Source organism: Rhagoletis pomonella, unplaced genomic scaffold, assembly GCF_013731165.1.
Source record: "Rhagoletis pomonella isolate Grant_MI unplaced genomic scaffold, Rhpom_1.0 Rhpom_scaffold_01952, whole genome shotgun sequence".
In the NCBI taxonomy this organism is placed as follows: domain Eukaryota; kingdom Metazoa; phylum Arthropoda; class Insecta; order Diptera; family Tephritidae; genus Rhagoletis; species Rhagoletis pomonella.
Window position 1 is genome coordinate 11,135 of NW_023460506.1, and position 24,644 is coordinate 35,778.

A 24,644-nucleotide genomic window follows, 5' to 3' on the forward strand; every position below is an offset into this window, starting at 1 on the left:
GCAGATTCAAATAGAGGCCATTGCCTTTTCAAAAGTTTCACCTCGTTGCGACTTTTATTAGAAAAGTTATTCATTTCCACTGAAGAAATGGTTGCAGCAATTTGGTCATTTCCATTTCCATTGGGTAAGTCGTCTGTTGCCGTGACGAGTGAAACTCTGGTAAAAATCGATATGGCATCATGAAATTGCGCATAAACCTGAAGAAGTTAAGTAACTTATGAACGACCGCAAAGTAATGCAGACTCCACTCGACACGGTATTCGCATGAGGCCCAATTGCTATGTTGGTCTTCTTGGGTTTAACGTTTAATCCAGGAGCCAAGAGATGGTGACTTCAAATTAGAATGACAATATTTTTCACGTAAGCTTGAATTTCAAAGCCCCATTCATTAGGAAGGACCATTATAGATGGAACATCACTCCAGCCTAGGACAACTTTTCGTAGCTAAGAAACTGACTCTTCTTTCAATTTTAATGTTGGTTTCGAACTTCGAATTCGAGCGCAGGATACACCTACATATTTTGCAACGCTGCTGAGCAATTTTGTTTGATCCTTTATTCAGTTATTCCCTTAGAGCAGTTAAAAGTCAAAATTTTTTTGTTTTTGATTTTTTTTATTGATTTACATTTATTTTGTTCCTTTTTTGTATACTTTTATCTTTAAATTTAATATTACTTTCAGATTAATTAAAAAAGTAACAGTAAACATAAGCTCTGCCATTATGAGAGTGTGTGTGTGGTTGTTTGAGTGGTAGTATGCGTGTAAAATTTGTACGCTCCTCGGCTGCGTTCGCGCTCCATTCCATTCCATTCTTCGTATGGCTGCCTTTCCTCGTTTCCTCGGGTCCGCTTGTGCGCGCGTGTGTGTACTTAAAAAAAAAAAACTACATACAATTTCAACGGCTGTTTTCGATCAACTCTCACTCGTGTTGTTAGTATTTGTTTCTTATTTTAGTTTAGTTTTTTTTTTTACAAATTGCATGTGTGTTTTTTTTTTTTCCTGAACACTCTTCTCTACGTACATAATTATGTAAGTTCTTGTTAAAGTTAAAAGTCATTTGTTATTTGTATAAAAGCAAAAATTAAATACAATCTGGGCTAGACTGACTTTCTTTCGTACATCGTGGCGAAGAACTACTACATAGACGCAGTAAATATCCGACTTTTATGCGCTTAAAATATGTACATACATACTTGACTAACAACAACAACAGCAACATCGTCGTCATCGGTGTGAGCTTATGCTAGTGTTTGTTTTTTATGTGTGTTTTTGTGTATTTTTTTTCTTTTACATTGGTTTGTTGTTTTTGTTTTTTTTTATAATATTATTTTTAAGAGATTTTCTTGCCTAAGTGCATATATTCCTCCCGTCGTTCGAATTATACATGTTTTTTTTTATTTAAATTAATTAAACAAAAAAGTATTGTAAATAGTTTAAATTAAATTAAACATAACAAATAATTATGAAATATTATTTTAAAATAATTCCTTTAAAAACGAAGCATAGAAATGGCATTTAGAATTCGTTTTCTGGAGCAAGGTCGAATCTTGGTGGGAAAGCCAATCCGTCGAGTTGTGGCCGTACGGACATCGCTCGGGGCTGTTGAGTGCGGAAGAGAAAAAAATAACAAATATTTAGTAAATGTTTTCGATGCAAATGTAAAACGAGAAAAAAAAACGAAAGCTTTAATAAACTATGAAGACAACAAAGTGGATAATGCGAGGGGGTCTCAACAAATTTTCTTTCGGGGGTTCATATGTAAATATATATATATATATATAAGGCAAAACTTTTCAAGCACAGAGCATCGGAACGGCCAAGGATTGACAAACTAGACTAGAACAAAGAGTTGTGTAGTAAACGCCAATTAATTTTGATGAAAATGATTTTTATGAATTTTCTTCGTTTCATATCATTTGCCTGCTTATACTGAGATGATGAGATCGTGCAGTGAGTGCATTCCTATGAGAAATGGTCAAACATATCAGTGCTGTGAGTGCACATTGATTCCCTTTTTGTATGTATGTTTGTATGTGTATGTATGACAAACAGTATGACTGTGCCGTTGTTCTTATAGAACACGGTTTAAGTTAATTTTTTATTTTTTGATATACGTAATTTTCATTCTTGTTTGGGGAATACAACTAAGGGGCGCATAAACGCTTATCTTCGTTCACTTACAAATGTAATGAGAAGTAATTATTGGTCCAGCGCATTCTGGCGGCCACCCTTTGACGCTGCCGGCTACAGTTTACACATACATATATAATAAAAAAGTAGAGTTTTTAAGATTTTTTTTGTTGTTTTTTTAATATTTTTTCAGCTTTTTTGATTTTTTGTTTGTGAAATATCGAGGCATCGTGCTATCGATGTCTCTGATTCAACTACACTTTTCTATCATGTCTTGTGATGATGAAAAATAAATTGAATGTTGCATGGCGTATTTGATTTTGTTTTGTTTTTTTTTTTTTAAATAAGTTATTTTAATTTTTTTTTTCAGTTTTTGGCTGCTTATGAACTACAATTCTCTTTGCATTTATTTCTCATGTGTCGTGGTCTGATGGCACCACCACTCTACAGTTGGACCATTGGCTGTGCCGTATTTAATTATAATCGAGCGCGCATGAATCGAGAGGGGGAGAATAATAATAAATACAAAATAAATCAATAAATAAATTATAAAAGTTTGCAAATTAAAAGTTTGTACAGGTTTTATGAACTTGTTTGTACTACTCTACACTTACCGCTGGGCTGCCACCACGTCCAACTGAGCCGGCACGTCCCTTGGCGCGGAATTTGCTGATAGCCTGTTCGGCCAAGTCAGCGCGTTCCTCGGCTTCTTCGAGTTCTTGCTGTGCTTTGCGGAATTTGGCCAAATTGAGGGCAGCGATTTCTTCGGCTTCTTCGATTTGCCTCTTGTATGTCTTGATCTTCTGTTGCAGTTTGTCGACCAAGTCTTGCATGCGTTCGTGGTTCTTGCGGTCTTCCTCGGACTGGAAGCTCAACTCCTTGATGCGACGTTCAGATTTGCGCAGATTCTTCTGGGCATCGGCGTGTCTTCTCTGTTCACCGTCCAATTCGTTCTCCAATTCGCGGACGCGTTGCTCCAATTTCTGGATAGCCTTCTTGCCACCCTTCAGTGCGTTGGCTTCAGCCTCATCCAAGCGGACTTGCAATTCCTTGATTTGTTGTTCCAAGGCCTTGTGGAGTTTCTCTTGTGTCTGTGCATGATCTTGTTCGGCGCGGAGTTCATCGGCGAGACGGGCAGCATCGACCATAGCCTTCTTGGCCTTCTCTTCGGAGTTCTTGGCTTCGTTCAGCAGCTCATCCAAATCGGAGTGGAGTGTTTGCAGTTCGGATTCCAATTTCCTCTTGGCAGCAGAGATGGAAGCATTCTGGGCGGAGACTTCGTTGAGTTGTTCGTGGGCATCGGCCAATTCCTGTTCGGCTTGGCGACGACCGCGGTCGGCTTGTTCGAGCAGAGTGCGGGATTCCTCGAGTTCGTTCTGGAGGGCGTTGGCGCGGCGCTCGGAGATGCCCAATTGTTCGCGGGCATCGTCGCGGGCTCTCTGTTCTTCTTCGAGGGCGGTCTGGATATCCTTAAGCTGTTGCTGGTAGCGTTTGATGTTCTTCTGGGCCTCGGCGTTAGCCTAAAGTGTCAAAATCGAAATGAAAGGGGAAATTTAAAATCGAGTTTGTTATTGTTTCTTCTTCGCGTTTGTACTTTACCTTGTTGGCATGATCCAATGCAATTTCCAGCTCGTTGATATCGGCTTCCAACTTCTTCTTCATGCGGAGGGCCTCAGCCTTACCCTTGGCTTCGGCTTCGAGGGAGGCTTGCATGGAGTCGAGTGCGCGTTGGTGGTTCTTGCGGGTGTTTTCGAATTCCTCTTCTTTCTCTTGGATGCGGCGGTCGATTTCTTGACGCACTTGGGACAATTCCAATTGTGCGCGCAACACCTTGTTCTCTTCCTGTTCCAAGGCAGCTTCGGCTTCCTCGAGGGCGGCTTGGAGTTCATCCTTTTCGGCTTCCAAGCGTTTGCGTGCCTTCTCGATTTCGTGAATGTTGCGGCCACCTTCACCGATCTGGTCGAGCAGATCCTTAACTTCATCGGCAAGATTCTTATTCTCACGGCGCACGGCCTCCAATTGTTCTTGGCCTTCTTCGTAGGCACCCTTGAGACGGAACAATTCGGTTGAGTAGTTGCGGCATTCCTTCTGGGAAGCATCCAATTCAGCAGCCAAATCATCAACCTTGAGCTTCCATTCGCCAATGATCTTGTCGAAGGCCTTCTGTTTCTTCTCGGCAGCGTTGGCAATGGCGTTGGCACGGTCGACTTCCAATTGCAAGTCTTCGACTTCGGTAGCCAGGCGTTGCTTGGTCTTCTCGAGGCCAATGCATTTCTGGTTGAGCGATTCAATGGTTTCCTCAGCCTCAGCCAAGCGAGCTTGCAACTTCCTCTTGGCTTCCTCCAATTCCTCAGAGCGGGCAACACCATCGGATTCGTATTTGCTGCGCCATACTTGAGCCTCAGCGTTGGCCTTGCTGAGTTGACGTTGCAAATCAGCCTTGCCTTCGGCTTCCTCTTCTACCTGCTCGCGCAGATTGTCCAGGTCGTGTTCCAAGTTGCGGAACTTGCCCAAGAGGGTGGCACGTTCGCGGGATTCTTCGTCGGCCAAGCGTTTGGTATCTTCCAATTGAGTGGTCAAGGAGATCTTGATCTTGGACAATTGCGACACCTGCGATTCGGCTTCCTCCAATTGACGCAACAGATCGGAGTTTTCGATTGACAGCTTCTTCTTGGAGGCATCGAAGTCGTTGAGGGTGCGGTTGGTTTCGTCCAATTTGCCTTGCACTTCGTTCAAAGTGTGTTGCAATTGCTTGGCGATCTTTTCTTGGGCAGCCTGGTTAACGGCAATGAGAGGAATGAGAAATGCGTTAATTTTTTTTTTTTGCTGGGGGAAAATTTTGTTTTCGTTCTTCGAAAAGTGTAAGGCGGTTTTGTGTGTACTGTACAATTAGTAGTGGCGCATTTTTAGTTTTTATAAAAAAATATTTGTTAGAGGTTCAGGGGCTTGGAAGTTAAGAGGCAATATCTATATACAAAACTACGTTCATACTGAATTTAACGATCAATGCTGACTTAGAGGCAATTTCGCATATACAGTGTTTCTCACAAGTCTACGCGCACAAATGGGAAAGTACGGATAGGGCATCCTTACTTTCTCGAGTACGCCGCCCCTGAGGACATACTTAAATCGGTTTAGGAATTTAAAAAGCGAATCTACATACAAAATAAATTTACAAGTGACAATTTCAGCGTAATTACAGCAGCAGCAATGCGTACAACAAAAACTTTTTATAAATATCCTTAATTGTGTATACCTTCTCGTTGCTAAGGTGGTCAACACCGGCGCGGAGGTCATTCAATTGAGCGTAGTATTCATTCTTCTCCTTCTCAGCCCTAGATTGTGTGAATAATAGAGTAGATTTGGATATGGTTAGAGATGTGTTAAATTGTGTATGGGATTAGAAGTTCAAGAGATACAGAGATAGAGCGAGAGCGGTCGCAAAAAATATTGCTTCCGTTGCAGAGCGTACGCGACCCTTTTCAAGTCTTCAAGAGCTTTTTCGGAATTTATGGAACCAGCTCCGTAGAAATTTTTATGTGAACCATTCGATTAATGATTTTCTTATTTTCATTTCAAAATAGAGATATGGCATGCATATATCTGTTGTGTATTTGTGGTGGTAGTAAGTGTACTTGTTGTTGGAGGTATTTGGATGTGTTTGCTTTGTATAGCACTGCGGCTTGAAGTGCTTTCACAACATATTACCTTATCGCGGGACAGTTGATCGCAAGCGGCACGAGTTTGGTTCAACTCATTGTGGCAAGTCTGGCGATCGTGTTCAGCCCTGTATTGCATTACAAGAAATTGAAAATTAATTAACCGAAATCAGGAAATCAGAAATTTTTTCACAACAATCGAAAACATCAAAACCACTTCCAACAAAAAACAAATATACAGAAGGACGCTCCACGTTGATGCACACGGTGTGCGACGCCGAAAAGGCGAACAAACATTCGCCACCTGGAAACATGTATCTCGAAAATATTACAATAACAACAAATACTTACTTAGCCTTCAACTTGTTGAGCTGATCAACCTGTTCGGCCATCTCAGCAACAGCATCGTTGTGCTTCTTGCGCAAGTTGGCCAAGGTGGATTCGTGCTGAATGTTGGCTTCCTCCAAATCGCGGCGCAATTTGCTGAGTTCGGCTTCGCGTTTCTTGTTGAGTTCGATTTGAGCAGAGGTAGCACCACCGGCTTCCTCAAGACGCTCACCCAATTCCTCCAATTCGCGGGCCAAATCAGCGCGTTGCTTCTCAGCCTTGGCGCGAGCTTGACGTTCAGCCTCAACTTCCTCTTCCAATTCTTCAATGCGGGCCTGCAATTCCTTGATCTGGCGCTGGTGCTTGCCAACACCGACCTGTTCGTCTTCCAATTTGGCGGTGATCGAAGACAATTCCTTGTCCTTGCGTTGGATGGTCTGCTCCAATTCCTTCTTGTTGCGTTCCAAGTCAGCGACGGCTTCCTGGGTGAGTTTGAGGTCACCCTCAACCTTGCGCTTAGCCTTCTCAACATCACCGCGCAATTTCTTCTCACGCTCCAACGAGTCCTCCAATTCATCGAGGGTCTGTTCGAGCTTAGCCTTAACCTTGTTCAAGTGGTTTATCTTGTCCTCGGCGGCTTGGAGTTCCTCACCAGTCTTCTGGTTGCTTTCACCTTGCATCTTCTTCTCCTTGTTCAACTTGTTGATGAGTTCATCCTGGTGGGCGATCTCATCGTTCAAGTTGCGGATTTGGTGATCCTTGGTGGCCTTATCTTGTTCAGCCTTCTGGACGTTCAATTCAAGATCCTCAATATCCTTCTTCAGGCCAGAGATCTCTTGGTCAGCCTTCTTCTTCTGTTGGAACAGTTGGTTGCGGGCATCTTCCTCTTGGCTCAAGCGATCTTGGATATCCTATTGAGGGTGAGAGAGGGTGGGAGAGAAAACAATTGTCAGGTGAGTACAAAAGTATTCGTGGATATATTTTTAATAGGCGTATAGTGTGTACTATGTAGATATGTATAGCTTTATGACTCTGAATTGATTGGCCAATTCACTCACTCACTCACTCTATAACGCGCGATCGTTTAACGATCACTCCACTCTTGAGCTGCTACAATATAAGCTCTGCTATTTATAGCGCAACGCACAAATGTACCGTTTTACTGTTCGCGCTGAATCAAAAATTGAAATTGCTGCTAAAAATAGCGTGCACACTCTTCGTAGAAGATTTCTAATTATTCGTTTTTTTTTGTTGCTGGCTTGCTTGCTCTCCTTTTGCAGCTGTGATCTATTGCGGCAAGTGCAAATCCTCACACACACACACACATAAATACCAGAGCAGTGATTAATTTGCAATGCCTGTGACTGTCTGTTGATGTTATTGATTTGCGATTTGCGTTGGTTTATGGTGCTTGATGGCCGCACTTAATGAAGCGCGACTGCATGTGGATCGCAAGTTGTAAGAATTTGACGAGGATCGCCAAGTGTTTACAATAGATAATTTTGCTGTTTGCTTAGTAAATTTTTATGAATATCGCCTTGAGCATTATTGCCTGTGTTTATAATGTGTGAGCGTGCGCGCACACACAGGTACATAAATATGCAGGTATTCGCAAATTAGCTCTGGCCCCAGGTAAGTGGATATTATAGAATGAGCCAAATGGTAAACGAGGCGGAACAATGAGATTATCGTTAATTAGTGATACAAATTGGAAGACTTTACATTTTTGCATGTTTGAGACGCCAGCGATCTTAATCAAAATTTTCAAGAAAATTACAGAGATTTTTGTATTATTACTGATACTGCGAAATTATTGCGAATCTGGTTCACGGGGGGAATTTTTATTTTTCCTTGAAATACATATTAATCAAAACATTCAAGAGTTTGAACATTTTCGCCGATTTTTCTCATCTGTTGAACGTGAAAATTCAATTCAAATTTTTAACGAACGCCGATTGGTCCGCCGTATATCTACTCATTCCTGAATACACAATTTTAATTTCACGGAATTGATTTTTTTTTTCTGAACAAATGAAGTTTTTTGCGATTTTCACTGCACGGCAATCGCTCCGGCGATGAGATGCATGATTTTATGAGTTTTATTTTGGTGATTAATTTCTGTGTTTTTTTTTTTTTTTTACTTACGCGCAATTGGTTCTCGAGGTCGTTCTTCTGGGCAGTCAACTTGGCGTTCCTCTCCTGGAAGTCTTGCAATTGACCCTTCTCACCGGACAGCGAGTCCAAAAGGGCAGTCTTTTCAGCCAACAGCTTAGCGTTGAGGGCTTCCAATTCCTTGCGTACTTTCACTTCAGCGGCATGCAATTCCTCAGCCTTCTTGGCCTTCTCTTCCAGACGCTGCAATTCGAATGAATCAAAAGGAACAGATGGTGTTTTAATATCAGTGGATAAATTTGCGATGTCTTGCGGCGCTGCGGCTACGGCGGCGACGGCGGCGGCAGCAGACGAGTTGGTGGTGTTGGTGTTTGGTTCGTCGTTGGTGGGAGCTGGTATATAGTCAGTTTGGTCGGGTGCATCAGCATCAGCAGCATTGGTATGACCATTTAAGGCAGCTGCTGTGCCATTTTCGATGACGGGTGGGGCTTCTCCATCTGCTGCTGGCGCTACTGCTGTTGGCTCAGCAGCATCCGTGGCGGTGGCAGGCGCGGCGGCTGCCTTTTTTGATTTCTTTACCTTTTTCTCATCAGCCATATTAGAGGTGTGTCCTTATATTTCTTATTGGAGAATTTCTATTGCAAAGGATAACTGCGCGGCTACGTGAAGCGTAGCGTTGTAGACGGATTTAAATGCCCGTAGAATTAATAACCGTTTTAGAAAAATAGTAATTCGCAAAAGCTGCTGAGCGTTTAGCTTTTAATGAGCTTTCGCATAGGTGAGCGCTTTCACTTGTGCTTTCGTTTGTTGGTCTCAAAAGAGTCGTTTTAGGGCAAATACTTTCAAGGCTTTTTGCAACTAATACTATTTTATTTCTTCGTATTTAAATACTGTTTTATTTTTTATTTTTTTTGTTATTTTTTAATATTTTAAATGTTTGCTTAATAAACTCCAAAAAACGCTTTGGATTCGATTTGATTTCGTTGCGGTCAGCTAGTGAACTGAACTGCGGCACGACGCGTTTAAAGAACTAGGTCCGACTAGCTACTGGTCAACAGCTGGAATGATGATGAGTGCAGCAGCAATGAGCAATTCGAGCGGCGCAGCTCAAAGAAGAAATTATTTCAATTCAATTACAATTACAACTACCTACAACTGTGTATGTACATATGTGCGTAAGTGTGTGTATGTGTGGGGTAAATAAATTTAGCAACGCCCCGAATATGATCGAATCGAATATTCTGCGAACGATGTGTTCAACACGTTAATAAATCTCATATTTATGCGCTTCGCCGAAGAAAACAAACAAACAAACAAACAAACAACAACAGCAGCAGCAATACACAAGTGTGCACATTCCGGCAAGGGTTGCATGTTGTTGTTGGTTTTCCTTCTGTTTTCCGCAACAAAACAGGCCGCACCGCCGAGAGACGCTGCGCGGAGCCCCATTCTTGTATGTGGCGCGATCAATGATATGGCGCAGGTGTTGCGCTACAAATCCCGCCAGCCACGCATATTTGGCGCTTTGAGATCGCGGTATTTAGAAAGTTTGCCATGATTGCTATTAGCGTTTGGCTGTTGGCTGTTGGCTGCTGGGCTGTGGACTTTTATTGTTGCTGCTGTTGTGGCAGCATGAGTAAGATGGCAAATAGTTGCTAAGTCAGCTGCGCCTGTCTGCTTGCTCATACGCGCCAATATGAGTTGGCCAAATTATTTTGATGAGGTTTCAATTAGAAATATTAATAAGTGCCCGTAGGCAGCGACAAGAAAATTCAATTGCCAGCTTTTTTGTTGCTGCTTGCAAGCGCATTTTATATACATAGTACACCGATGATAAATGTATAAGTATTCATATTTCATTATTCATTCCGGCGGCCGGCGTCGACGACGACGACATCGACGATGAGTTGACTCGAGTTGAGTTGAGTGCTGTTGTCCACTACAGCTGTTTCAGCTGTTGATTGAGTTGCGCGCTTAGCTGGCGCTGCATTTACAGGGGCCAGGAAGACATACATTTGTAAGTATGTATACACATACAATAACCCACACACACTGTCATCATACATATATGTTTATGTATGGGTAAATGTTATATTTGTACATTCGTGTGGGCAGCTTCTTGCGATGAGCCATGACAGCTGGATTGAAACGGAGCAACTTGTAGAACTTCAAGCAGCAGCCCAAAGGTGAAAGAAAGAAGAAGAAGAAGCTGCCAACGCTTATTGCTTATGTTCAGGGACGTTTGCTTGTCGCCAAAGGACACATATCTAATAACGGGGCGCGCCTTCAATCAACACTAATTGGTTATTAGTCATTTCTGTTTTATTTTTGTTTTTGGTTTTGGATTTCTTAAAATTTCAGTCGCCATGCGAGTAGCAAACTGAACAAAAAAATGGATGCTTTAAAATGGTTTCGCGCAAAAATAAAAAAGGCCAATATTTAATAGCAATCGAGAGTGTTAAATCAAAGGTATGCCGCTACTAAATGGCTTTGTGCGAAAATTCGCGATTGTTTACAATAAATTCAATGTGCTAGACACATGTGTCCGTAAGTACACTTCTATAGCGCCCACTCCATTAAAGTAGAGAAATTATTTGCAGAGAAATTCCAAAGAAATACAAATTTGTGAGTATATTGCTTATATTTATTCTTTCCATAGAACTAAGTGTAGGCAACTATTTCCATCGTTAGAGTATTGGGCAGCACAATTTTTATGATTTTGGAAAAAATATTCTCGCAAAGTTTTTAAAGAAATTTACAAACAAAAAAGAAAAATAAATTTACAAAAAAAAAACTAAAAATAATAAATAAAAATATTAATAAAAATCATTACATATTAATAAATTGTTGGAAATAATTCCTAACCAACAGTTTTGGAAACTAAATTCTTTCTAAGAAAAATTTTTAAATCATTTTTTTTTGAAAACACATAAAATAATGCGTTACTGAATATTTTGTGAGGGGACAATTGTAGACCAGTGTGAAAATGGCAAAAATTAAGAAATTAGAAAAAGTTATATCAGGAAAAAGTATGAAAATCTTTGAAATAGTGTATGTGATTTTTAAAAAGCAATTTTTTTTTGCAATCTTTTCTTTTAATTTTTTTTTTTTTTAATCTGAAGAAAGATCGAAAAAATTTAACACAAAAATCGAAAAAAAATTTGACTGCCTTGAAAAAGAATTAGGAAAAATATTTTCTTATTTCGAACTTTACGCGTTCGTTGAGTAGCGTTATTTAATATTTTTCAGCAAAAAGGTTTTTTTTTCCTTTACTGGTGTGTAGAAAAAAAAATGTGTGAAAAATTTCCAAAAAAATCGATTAAGTTTTACTACGAAGCGGAGCGCTTCATACTACCGATCACTATTTCCAGCTGTGCAGCCGAAGTAACGAAAAATTACGCGACTCTACGACTCGATGTGTTTGCTTCTTTTTCCTAATCAAAGTGTTGACTTCCAAGAAAACAAACGCGATCTACAATGTCCAGTAAACAAATCGACTTAAGTGAGCTCTTAAATTTGTTTGCAGCTGAGTCATCGCTCAGTTATTAAGAACGCGCTCCCCATTTATAAACAATATATAGAGCTGCCAGGCCGCTAAAAGTAAGTACTAAATGAAAGGAAACTGAGCTATACAACACTAAATTGCTCATGTCCATAAGCATGCAAAATATTCGTACGAAAATATATTTTTCCAATTATTTGTGTATATATGAATATTTTTAGCTTCACTTGCACGACGCGCACCTCTAACGGAATTATACAATTCATTTAGAAATCAAATCAATTTCATTGCATATACTTGGAGGGGAGCCATATGGCGTCACAGCTCATCGATTAAATGATCGTTAGAGTGTTGTTGTATGTACACATACATACATGCATACATACATACATACACATTCTTGATGCTGTATGCATTCGCATTCAAAGCTTTGAGCAGCAGCCAGCAATGCCCTCGCTGTGTGTGGCGGCAGCAAGGCGATCAAATATTTTTATATTTTGGTACACGGGGGCGTATGATTAACGCCAATCACATTGGTAATTCATACACAGCATCATCGTCAACATCATCGTCAACATCGAAATCATCTCAAAAACAAACAACCGTTAATACTCAATCATTCGATTTAAGTGCTAAGCGCCAATTTCGTGCTGCTGCTAGTTATCGGCTGTAATCTTACGTTGGCATCGGCAGCGAGCGCAAGAATGAAATTCTGAAAAAAAATTCGAATATTGAAAAATTGAACGCCATTGGCTCGAATGCATTTGCGCTAATTATGTGAACACACTTGCCAACATTGTCAGAAATGTAAGCCAAAAGGCCAGGCGTTGGGCGATGTGCAGAAAAAAAAAAAACTAAAAAAAAATGAAGGCGAAAAAGATTATGATTTCGTGTGTTTTTGTTTTTTTTTTTTGCTGAAAAGGAAGTCGTCAAGTCAAGTGTGCGCGTTCAAGTTTTATTTTTAAATGCTGCTGGCGTGTTTTTATTTCTCGCTGCACTCATTGAATGCGGAACGCATGAGCAACTCTGCAATAGAAAGAGTGATGCATTCGAGCAGGTGCAATGACAGCATCATGAAATATTTTTTTTTTTTTGATATTTTTCGTTTGCATATTTTGAGCCTCTCAGAAAGGCAAATTCTTTAAAGGCATTTGAAGCAGCCTCAAACTATCTACGCTCACTTCGTTGCACAAACACCAACAAAACACCTCGCTTGCCTGCTTGGTGGCTGCGCTTAACCGTCAGCTAGCTGCGCTCTGAAAGGCAAAACAAGAAAAAAAAAACAAACTTCCATTTCGTTATACGTATACTCACAGCAATCTCATCCTCAACGCGGGAAACGTTGAGCAAAGGCTTGATCTTCTGCCACAATTTGTACCATGGCCAGGTGCGGAGTTGCAAGTATTTGCGCAAGTTACGTTGCACAACTTTGAGGGCCAAACGTTGCTCTTGCAATTTCTTGAAGTTCCTACGGGCCAAGTAACCACGAGCCCAACCTTGCATCCAGGACATGATTTTGCCGAGACGTTCATCACGGAACTCTTCCATCTGACCGAGGACACCAGCGCGGAAGAACACCTATTGGTTTTTACAAATTTTGTTTGCGTTTGCGTTTTTTTTTTTTTAAGAAAGCGGAGGCGGAAGAAAAGTGTAGAAAAAATAAGGGTTAATACAAAAAGCAACTTATTTGGCTGTGATATGCCACACATACAGAGCGGGTGACTATACGAGTGAGCTGATTGCGAGTCAGCGATGGCTGGAGAAAGAACGTTATTTTTTATTTGAAGCAAAAATGAAAAACAAACATTTTAAAAAAAAAAAACAAAAAACATTTGTTCGCGTTTTTCGCTCTCAGCTCACTGCTAGTCTACTCTTTTTTTAAAAAGCGTTTCAACATTAATTACGTTCATTATGGTACAAAACAGATATTCATGATTTTTGGAGTAATTAGGTGGAGGATGAAAGTAACAACGAACAAAACACGCGAGTGAAATGTAAATAAAAAGGCGGGATTTAAAATAAAAGCGTGATTTTTAAAAGCGACAATCAAATGTGGAAAAGCGTAATAGAATATATACATAAGTGGAGATGAGTGAACACATATCTAGTTAGAAATTTGATATATACAATGTAAAAAAAAATGATTTATATATATAAAATCGGTGCAAATGTTGTACTCGCGATCGATTGAGTTCGATCAGTTCGAAGTTTGCAAAGTTCATGAGCACAAATTATTTTATTGCAAATATTTCCATACAAACTGAACGCGCGCTCATTCGTTCATGAGTGTTCAACGCTGATGATGGTGATTTTCAATTATGCTGAACGTGCGTACGGTACGATCGCTGAAGATGATCGTGAAATTTTCGGTTTCGACTATGTAAATATGTACATGAAAGTGTGATTAATGGTTAAACGGAGATGTTTAGTTGATTATCGTAAGTGTGCATGTGTGTGTGTGTGTAAGACTGATTAATTGTTTTTCAGCTAAATTTATAAAAAATAAAATTCATTCGAAATGCTTCAGAAAATAAATATCATTTCATACAAATTCTCTCTAATTGTTTGTGAAGCAATTCAAATGAATGGCATTTTTTAAAAACTGAGCTACTATTTTTTATGTTCAGTTTCGTTTAGATTATTACTGATAAGTTCCACATATAGCTCAGTAGTGTTATTCAGCTTTGTATCACGATTTGTTTGTTAGGAAAAATGGAAAAAATATATCCACATATTTTTTTGTTTTTTTTTTTTAGAATTATGTATATAACCGGAATTAGAAGTTTTTTTTTAAAGAAATATTTTTACAAAAGTAGTTAGTGTTAAGTTGTTGTCAACAGACAGTTGATTTGGCAATTTTGTACATTTGACAAGTGTCTCTTTTTTTTAGAGAGTTGATTATGTTTTACTAATTTGTTGCTGTTTTAATTCCATTTTTAATCAATTTTATTTTTTGAAATGAGGTACCTTGGTGTTACCCAAGCGGAATTGATCGTCTGGCAAATCAATGTGGTTAATAATGATTTCTGTGGCCTTCTTATCTTTATCAACGCCGACCAATTTTTTCGGGCACATAATCCGGTAGCTATACGAGGGTGGGTACATATGCGGTATATGGGTGGATGTGTGCGTGTATGCGTGTGTGAACGTGCAAATTTGGTGTGCGGTCGATAAGTGTTGCAATGGTTGTTTCGTGCGTTGGTGGTGGTATTTTTTTGGGAAAAATTTTGTGGTTTTTGTTGACGGTTTTGTTGTGTGAGAAAATAAAGGTAATTTCAAGAAAAAATTTTAGATTTATTAACTGTTTTTTTTTGCCAAAAATTTACTTAAAATTAGTTTAAATGCTAGGGATATTAATGTTCGCAAAAAAAATTAAAATTAACTATTAAAAAATATTTGAAAAGGTAAATACAAAAAAATCTAGATATTTTTTTTATAATTTCTCCCAAAGTGCCTAGTAAATAGGATCACTTACTTTTTGTGTGGAAATGGTAAATGGAAATAAATATATGTATGTATGTACTTATATATGTAAGGATCATGAGACGAGCATCGAAATCTTTTCCACATGCTATATATTTATGTAAATATGTATGTAGGTATGTGTGGAGTGGATACGCATGATATTACCGCAAAATCACATGCTTGATTGTGGGCCATACTCGTAAACCTAATAGAATAATAAACAAAAGTAACAATGCTAATGAGAACTACGTAGTACGTACGAACATGCCAAATAACGTATTTGTATGTGTGGTGGTGGATCGAGTGTGTGTTTTTTTTAGGGGCATGCTGCTTCGTGTGGATGGGTGTGTAGACTTTCGAAAATGCTTCTTATGCGTGTACATAAATACATAGTTATGTATGTGTGTATATACATATGTGTAACTCCTGCAGCCATAAAAATTACTGACTGCACCGGAGTTCATATATTTTGTGGATTGTTGAAGGTTGGTGGTGTATTGTGGATTGTGGGTTGTGAGTTGTGGAATGTAGGTTGTGGGTCGTGGAATATGAATTATGGAAGGTAACATGTGGATTGTGAATTTTGGATTTTGTATGGGTGCCGTTGATATGGGGAAATTTTTAAACCTCTACATGTACATGTAGAAGGTCCAAGTGTGTATTCATATATGTACGTGCATGTGTGGGTGCAATTGCTTTGGATGAGTACTGGAGATGTTGCAAAAACTACAACAATAATAAATGTGTGTGTGTATATATGTATGTATACCTAAGCGGATTTTTTGTGGCATACACATGTTGGTTTTATTTTTTTTTTTTTTAAATTTTCTACTGTGTAAAGAATTTGATGCGTGCCTTAGTGTTACCCAGACGGTACTGATCTTCATCCAATTCAGTGGATTCGATCAAAATCTTAGTGGCTTTCTTGGGATCGTCAAGTCCTTTGATGCCTCTTGGGTTCAGGATTTGGTAGCTGTTGGTGTAGTGGATATTGGATATTGTTTTTTGTTTAATTGATTCGTGTTTAAAAAATATTTCGGGATAAAAATGTGATGTTTTAAATATGACTGAGTAGAAATGTATAAAAAAAAGTAGTTAATATATGTATAAAGAGTGTATAGTTTAGATAACAAACAAAAAAAGCTATACATACTATAGTTTTAATTAATTAATTAATTTTAATTACAAAAAAAGTAAAAAAAAAAAATCCACAAAAAGTGTGGCTCTCTGGATCTACAGGCTTCGGGAGTGCATTCAGCAAACAGGGTGTCCAAAAATGCATCGATGTAAATATGTGAATATTATAGACTGATGTGCGAGAGGTTTATGCAAATTATATACTCAGTGAGTAGGCGCAAATGATTCGTCACTTCTTCAAAGATGAGTTGACTTAACATTCCAAAGGGCCATAAATCATTTTATTCTTGCAATGAGTTGTATGTTTGTTCAAGGTTGGGTGTGTGTTTGTGTGGTTGCGAGCGATCAGCGCGCCCTACATGGGCGTGTTCCAACTCCACAACACACAACAACAAAGTAGGTTTTCTTTTTTTTGATGTTTCATGAAGTGCATGCTTTCAGTTTTTGTGAAAAATTTTAAATATTTTGCATTCACAAACGAACCAGAGAGGGATTGAGAAACTTAATTAGAAACTTTTCTTGCAATCTGGGGTGTCGAAAAAATTGAAAAAGTGAAAAATATTTCTTTAGGTAATGTTTTCGGAATAATAAGAAAACCATGCCTTCGTGTGACCAAGTCGATATAGATCTGGATCAAGGGATGTCGACTCAATAAGAATTTTAGTATATTTTTTCGGGTCGTCCAAACCGCTAATGTCCTTTGGATTCAAAATTTGATAGCTGCGTGTGGGAAAATGTGTTAAGAATAATAATAAGAATAATAGCTTAAAAGAGAGTTTCGAAAGTTTATAGATTTTGAGATTGTGTTTAAGTGTTTCGTGGCATAGTCGATTTCGCGAAAAGTGGGAAGAGTGTATCAGAGTAAGTGAAGTGTTGAACCTTGGGTTCATATGATTATGTAGATTGAGTTGATTATGTATACTGAGTGTTCTAAAAAGTGTTCAAAAAAATAATATTTCAAGCACATTTCATGAAGTTTTTAAATTTCCATTCAATTTTGCAGCGCAGTTCATGCCAATTCAAAGCCAATTCAAAGAAAAAAACAAAATAGCACTAAGAAAAACAGATCTCAGTCGCTCATACGCTTTATATGTATGTAGGCGTCGGTATGCGCCATTGCGTCAGTCACAAATGCAGAGACTTTTAATCTCAAATTTTGTAAGCTAATGAAGCATTCTAAGCTGAACTATTTGTTTTGGATTTTATATTTTTCATAGAAAACTTCTTTCGTTTCGTGCCTTTGTGTGACCCAGACGATAGAGATCTTCATCCATTCCAGTGCTTTCGAGCAGAATTTTCGCAGCTTTTTTATCCTCACTCAAGTCCTTAATGCCACGGGGATCAAGGATCTGATACCTGCGATAGAAGTAATTATGTGCTTGAAGTAGTTTGCTTGGATTTATTTATTTGATATGTTTGCTCGATATGTTCGTGTGATGTGTTGGTAAGTGTAAACGTGTGTTTACATCAAACCATAAACAATTTGGTTGGCTACTGTTAGCTTAAGAGGGGTTTAAATTGTATTTCTTTGTGTTTATCCATGTGCTTAACATGCATAGAGACATAAATATCACTACATAGTAGTAGGTTACAAGACAAATACTTAACGCCATGTCAGGGGGGCATCATAACCTATGCAAGAGCTGAAAACGTTCACAGTTTTTTTGTTGTAATGGGTCATAACAGTAAGTACGTAAAATTATGCTTCGTAGAGTTTTAGGGAAGACGTGTCTCAATATTAAATAGAACATCAGTTATGTTTCAACAAAAAGTTTGAGAACCATAGGGACGTGAGATATTATTTAGGTGTTCCATATTGTTGATTAAATTGTTTCAAGAGGTACCGCATTCACGAAGTAGAAACACTGTGTTTTCAGAACACCAAACTTACAAATAAGGGGCAAGTGTGACGGAGCAAAACCAAGGAATGAGTACAAAAAAAGTGATCCCGAAGGTTAAGGTCGTCATGCGAATCGACGAAGGCTACTAAGCCTGCATATGTAATTCAGAAGTGGAATAGATGGTGGGATCTAACATAAGTAAGAATTTTGATGTTTATGCAGCGAAATATTTTATATAAATACTACTTGTGTATGTTGGGATATTTTTCAAAAATAGGATTTCAAAATTGTGTAAGGGTAATTACTCAAACTACAAAAGTACTTAAAATTATATACTTAGTTAATGAATAAAACTATATGTATGTGATACTTTCAAGGACTATTATTTGCATACTACATATATAATTTCCAAACCAACTGTAGAGGTTCAACAAAAATACAAAAGGATAGAATGATAAGGACAAATTGTGTCTAGGCAAAAAAAAAATAAATATTTAAGGATTATAAGGTGGGACAAAAATATAAACTACTTTTCAAGTGTATACAAAATACAGGACGAATGCAATTTAATACTGTGAGAGGATCAAATATGGATATGTAGTTTTACCAACTCCAACAAATGTGGGTGCGTTCCTTGGGTACAAATAAGTACGTAAGTACTAAATACAAGGCAATACAACGCAATACGAGTTTGCTGCGTTACCAAATGAACGTGGTTAAAAATATACTAGGTAACTATTACTGGCGATGAAATACTGATGTACGAGTATGTTTCATTTTCGGAAGAGGACGTTAAACAAATACAAGTACTACTGCATAACGGTAGAGTACAGTGCAGTTTGGAAAGGGGAAACGTAAGTAGTTTTTGGTGGATTGAAGACTAAATACATGAAGAATTAGACAAAAAACAGAAACACTTTTTAAATAAATAAAGTAGGAAAACAATTGAAATCTATATATATTTTAAACAGCTGCCTGCCTTAGTATGACCAATACGGTACATGTCGGGATCCAATCCAACCGCTTCCAAACACTTGGCTGCCGCATTCTTGGGTTGTTTCTCAGCGACCATGATGGCTGGGGCCAAGATCATGTAACTATTTTATTTTGGGGGAAGGGAAGTTTATTTTATATAAATTTTGTTTGTTTTTATTTTTAGCGAAGAGGAATGTCAATTGGGAGTACGAAAATAAATAAATAATATTTATATATGCATATCAGTTGCAATGTCCAAGATTATTTATAATTAATTTGTGTACTAAGTTATTTTACTACATTCTACTCTATGATAAACATTTTTCCTACTATCAAATTTATACCTAAACTGACTCCAAAATTATATTTCATTTTTTTTTCTAAAAGCTAACTTTTCGCCTAGTCTTCCGTATTTCTTACTTCACAGTTGTGTACTATAAGTATGTATGTATGTATCCTAACTATATATATAGACATATACATATATGTATTTTCTAAGTATAAATGTACTTTACACACTTACCGTTGCTTGAAATCAGGGTACACCATTCGGTTGGGGAAACCTTTACGACAAATACGGATACCTTCAAGTACACCGTTACATGTCAGCTGGTGCATAACCAAGTGAGCATCCACAAGACCAGGTTGTTTCATTTCATTGGGAATGATGCAACGCACGAAGTGAGGTTGTGTCGAACGCAGAGTGGTCATCAAGCTGTTCAATTGTTCCTTGTAGGCCGAAGAGACGGTAGCGAAACCACCACCCTTCTTACCACGACCACCCTTGGCTTGTTCACCGCCACCAGATTGACCTGGATGATCGGCGAAGATTTCGATCAGCAATTTGTTTTGCGATTTCTTGAATTGATCGACAACAGTGTCGTTCAATGGATCCTTGTTCTTCTCCAACCAACCGGTGATGTTATAGGCGACAACACCAGCATAATGGCCAATAGCAAAGTGAGCTGCCTGTTGGCCGGGCTTTGGTGGTTTGGGCTTCTGGAATGGTGGCGATTTGCCCAAGTGAGTGTTGACCAATTTTTCGGCGAATGTTTGATCGGTGGCCTTGGGGAACATAGACTCTTCTTCAAGGATGGACAAGATACCCATAGGCTGTTTTTTGTGATGAATTGGAGGTAGAAAAATATCGATTAGAAAATTGTCAATTTTTTTGGTATGAGTAGAGACATAAAACATTGCGTCATATAGATGCATTCGTACATAAAAAGTAAGCGTGCGAATTACCGACTATCGCTACAATATATATATATATATAAATAAACTACTAGCTTTAGAGCAATAAGTAAACATAAAATACTACACAGATGCGTACAACAAATTACAGCAAATTTAGCGCTTACCTTAGCATTAGAGTTTGGCATCAAAATAATACTTTTCTTTTGTTAAAATTTGCGAGCGATTCGACTAATAATTTCGCTGCTACTAAATATTATTAACTACGGTGAGCAAGTATTCATTAGGGTGCATCACTCTACATACAAAAGAAAAAAACGGTACTTTTTCCCTTCGGAAATATAAAATTTATTATATTTTAAGAATTTTGTCAAAACATTCGCTACGGAAACATATTAAGATTTACGTAAGCGGGACCTATTTGAAAATAGCTTCAAAATTGAGTTTTTTTTTTATAAATAAAATTAGTTGTCAAAAATATTTTTTCCAAAAAATTACAGTTTAAGCTTAAAAGATCTGCATAGAAAGGTATTTTCAGAATTTAGAATTTCGGTGGAAGAACCTACTACTTTTTTTTGATGATGCACCCTAATGCGCATAAAAGAAAAATCTTTTTTTATAACAAAATTTTGCATTTTTGTGTGTGTTTTTTTTTTTTATCTAACTACATACATACAAAAAAATGTGTGCAATTTGTAAGTGAATTAATAATTAAATAAGTGCTTGTTTGGCGGTTTGGCATATTTATTTGAACTGCGGCGTAAATCGGTTATTTTGGGCAACTCGTTGTACTATTTAGTAACTGGTTAGCTGAATTAAGGATGAATCAAATGGTCAGCGTAGTAATAACTTTCTCTGCTGTTTTTTTATTTTTTTTTTTATTGCTGGTTAAACTTCTTTCTTGCAATGCGATCTAAATCTCATTCAAATTCTTAATTAAATTTGTGATACACGAGTTAACTTACATCGGCGGTTAACTATAGATTTTCAGTACAAAAATTTATAGTTAACTGCGCATTGTGAATTAACTTTCAAAAATTTCAAATTGTTTCGTTTATTTTCTTAAAATTTTCCATTAATATTTTTTCATTATATTTCTGGCAGTTACTACACGAAAAAAATCGTTAACCATTTTATATAGCTAAAGCCATATTTGACGGGTTATTCACCTACGGTTAATTATGCGTAAGCTGGCGGTTAAACTTCAATCCTATTTTCGACAATTATGCCGGATTTCCTTTAGACATTACACAACAAAAATTTCAATGACAAAGTTCGAGAGTTAAAAAATACTTGCATCACCACTGATATACAAATTGTTATCAAATTTGTTTCCATATGACATCTCTTAAATGGCACACGCTTTTGATCATTTTAATGCCTAGTGGAAATCCGGCATTAGGAAATTTTTTTCTAGCGATTAAAACATTACTTAATTTTTCAATCATTTAAATACAATGGCTAGCACTATATTAGTTTTCTAAAACACCCTTTATTTCGGATAGCGTTTTACTTTTAGTTGTTAGTTGTTTATTTATTTTTTTTTGGTTAATACTTAGGAGATCCCTTTGAACTTAAAAAACTGGAAAGTTGTTCATAGGAACTGTGACAGTTCAACTACGAGGTTTTCGAGCTTGTCTCAGTTCAAAGGGGACACCCATTATTGTTTTAGTATTAAACTTCCGAAAATAAAATAAAATATTAAAACGCATTGTTAGGAGTGTTAAGTGTTAATTAAGGCTTATAGAGAGGATTTATAGTATATAGTATAGAAAGGAGAGATCGAAAAAGCAACAAAGAGTGTGTATGTATTGTTATTATTTGTTTGTTTTTATATTTTTTTGGCATTTTTCGCACGCGTTAAAGGTAGCAAAAATTTTCTACAAAATTAATTGCGACTACAACTTTGGCACGTGGAAAGTCATCTACTGGATCATTATTTTTTACGTAGTTAAAATCTGCATAGCACTGCGACAAAAGTTATTATTATTTTATTTTTGTTTTTTTTATTACTAAATTGTTCAGTGCATTATTCGGTATACAAATATTTTCGGCATGTCGAAGATTAGCAACTACTATTTAGAGTACTAAATATCTTTACGAGATTAGATTTTTTAAGCTGCTATTTTTTTGTACTAAATAATTATTGGCTATTTTTGCGCGAAGCCTTTTAGCATAGCTGTTATACCAATTTTTACAGCAAATTTTGCGCGCGCGCTAATGTTTTTCATCTCTTTGTTTTTCGTTTCGTTCTAATTTTGTGCTTTGCCAATATACCTTCTCAATCAATTCAATGCACATCTGCAAATCCATGCCGAAATCGATGAAAGTCCATTCAATGCCTTCACGTTGGTATTCTTCTTGTTCCAAAACGAACATGTGATGGTTGAAGAATTGTTGCAATTTTTCGTTAGTGAAATTGATACACAATTGTTCGAAACCGTTGTACTGTTTGTGAGGAAAATGTAACACAAGACACAAGACATGAAAGTAATGGTTGAAAGGTTATAGAGGATAGATGGAGGTGGAGGTGGCGGGGGGTTAGTTACGTGGGGTACAGTAAAGTTGAGTTGAGTTGAGTTGAGTAGAGTTGAGGTAGGTGGGTAGGTTTCAGAGAGGTTTTTGTGTTTGGCGGTCAGCGCAGGCAGATTACAAATTTGTTGTCGTCCAGGGTGGTGCACAGACACACACGCAAGTCAAATATAGCAAGCATAGCGTGCAATACACAAAACAAGCAATTGAATGAATTCAATACATGTGTCTGGGTGTTGGTGTTGGTTGCTTTTTCTTTTTTAGGGGTCCTTCGTGCAAACATACATTTCTTTTTTTTTTTTTTTTGGATGCAGTGTGCGTACCACTTGGTAAAGAGCACCAAGCAGCGCACGTTAAGTCGTTATTTACGTCAATAAACACACACACACATTACGCACAATACCTAAAAAACGCTTTCGCTTACTTGCATTCCCTAGCTATAACTTAAATTAGAGAGAGTTTTCATCTAAGATTGGTTTTACGACAATTTCCTACGCTCAAATTAACTTCTGACCAATATCGAATGCCCTTTTTTATCTACCCTTCGCTCTGCGAACTGCGCGCGCAACCAACCTTTTCAATCATCTCAATACAGGCCAACAAGTCCATGCCGAAATCGATGAACGCCCAGTCAATGCCCTCTTTCTTGTATTCTTCTTGTTCCAAGACGAACATGTGATGGTTGAAGAACTGTTGCAGTTTCTCGTTGGTGAAGTTGATACACAATTGCTCGAAGCCATTGTACTAATGGTGGTGCAAGTGGTGCAAGTGGTGCAGTGGTGCAAGTGGTGCAGTGGTTGTAATATATGGCAATTTTTACAATACAAAGATGTGGGGAATACATATGGATATAACAAATTACAACAAAATAATCACTACATAACCTTACATAAATAAATGATGAAGGGATGGGAGCGAAAGCTAATAATTGGGGTAGTGGAATTGTTCGATGGAGGTTTTTTGTGTGACAATAAATACGAAACCAACTGTGCTTGTGACATTAATGTACATACATACTATAAAATAGGGATGTATTCTTTTGCATTGGTGCTTTCTAAAGGGGATGGTGCTGCTATTCCGGTGCTTGGCTCAAACGTGAACTGTACATATAACGCATACCAATACCTGTTATTTCGCGCACGTCGATTGTTCTAGCGACATTTTTTTTTCGCAAGTCCCGCTGTACTATTTTTGAGCTTGTTTTAACAAAGAACAAGAAATTTCTATGCTAATTGTATAGCGTTTAGACAAAAAACAAAAACAAAGTGACAAACAAGTCTTAATCCGTCACACATCTAAGTTACACAATTAGTTACTCAATTCTTCATTATTATTGTTATTTTTTCTTCTTTTGGAATAAGCACCTTTTCAATGAGATCGATACAAGCTAGCAAATCCATACCGAAATCAATAAAGTCCCAATTGATACCCTCTTTCTTGTATTCTTCTTGTTCCAAGACGAACATGTGATGGTTGAAGAATTGTTGTAATTTCTCATTGGTGAAGTTGATACACAATTGTTCGAAACCATTGTACTATGATATGGGGCAATATATGGCATATTAGATGAGTTGCTTGCTATACTTCAAGGAAGTGTACGAAGCAAAAAATTTGGCGAGTGAGTAGTGGGTAGTGATCGGTGAGTGTGCGTTTTCAGTGCGTTCATGTGTGTGCTTGTGCGCTGCATTCGCTGCAGTCTAAGAATGTCTACGGATTTTCGTATTTGGTTGGTTTGTTTGGTGTCTTTGTTTTTGTGTGTATATATTTACT

The 24,644-nt window shown here is 37.7% G+C and overlaps 1 protein-coding gene across 3 annotated transcripts; it reads right to left on the reverse strand.

Moving 5' to 3' along the window:
• Positions 1–1,266: 1,266 nt before the first annotated feature.
• LOC118752912 (myosin heavy chain, muscle-like) lies at positions 1,267–22,790 on the reverse strand (the record flags this gene model as incomplete). Of its 3 annotated transcripts, none has more annotated exon segments than XM_036487758.1 (10): positions 1,267–1,599; positions 2,745–3,650; positions 3,730–4,905; positions 5,387–5,465; positions 6,141–7,027; positions 8,262–8,471; positions 13,045–13,308; positions 14,698–14,815; positions 19,672–20,261; positions 22,620–22,790. In XM_036487758.1, coding segments are annotated over 10 exon segments (4,485 nt in total), but the record flags the coding sequence as incomplete, so codon positions are not given.
• Between the last annotated feature and the right edge of the window lie 1,854 nt (positions 22,791–24,644).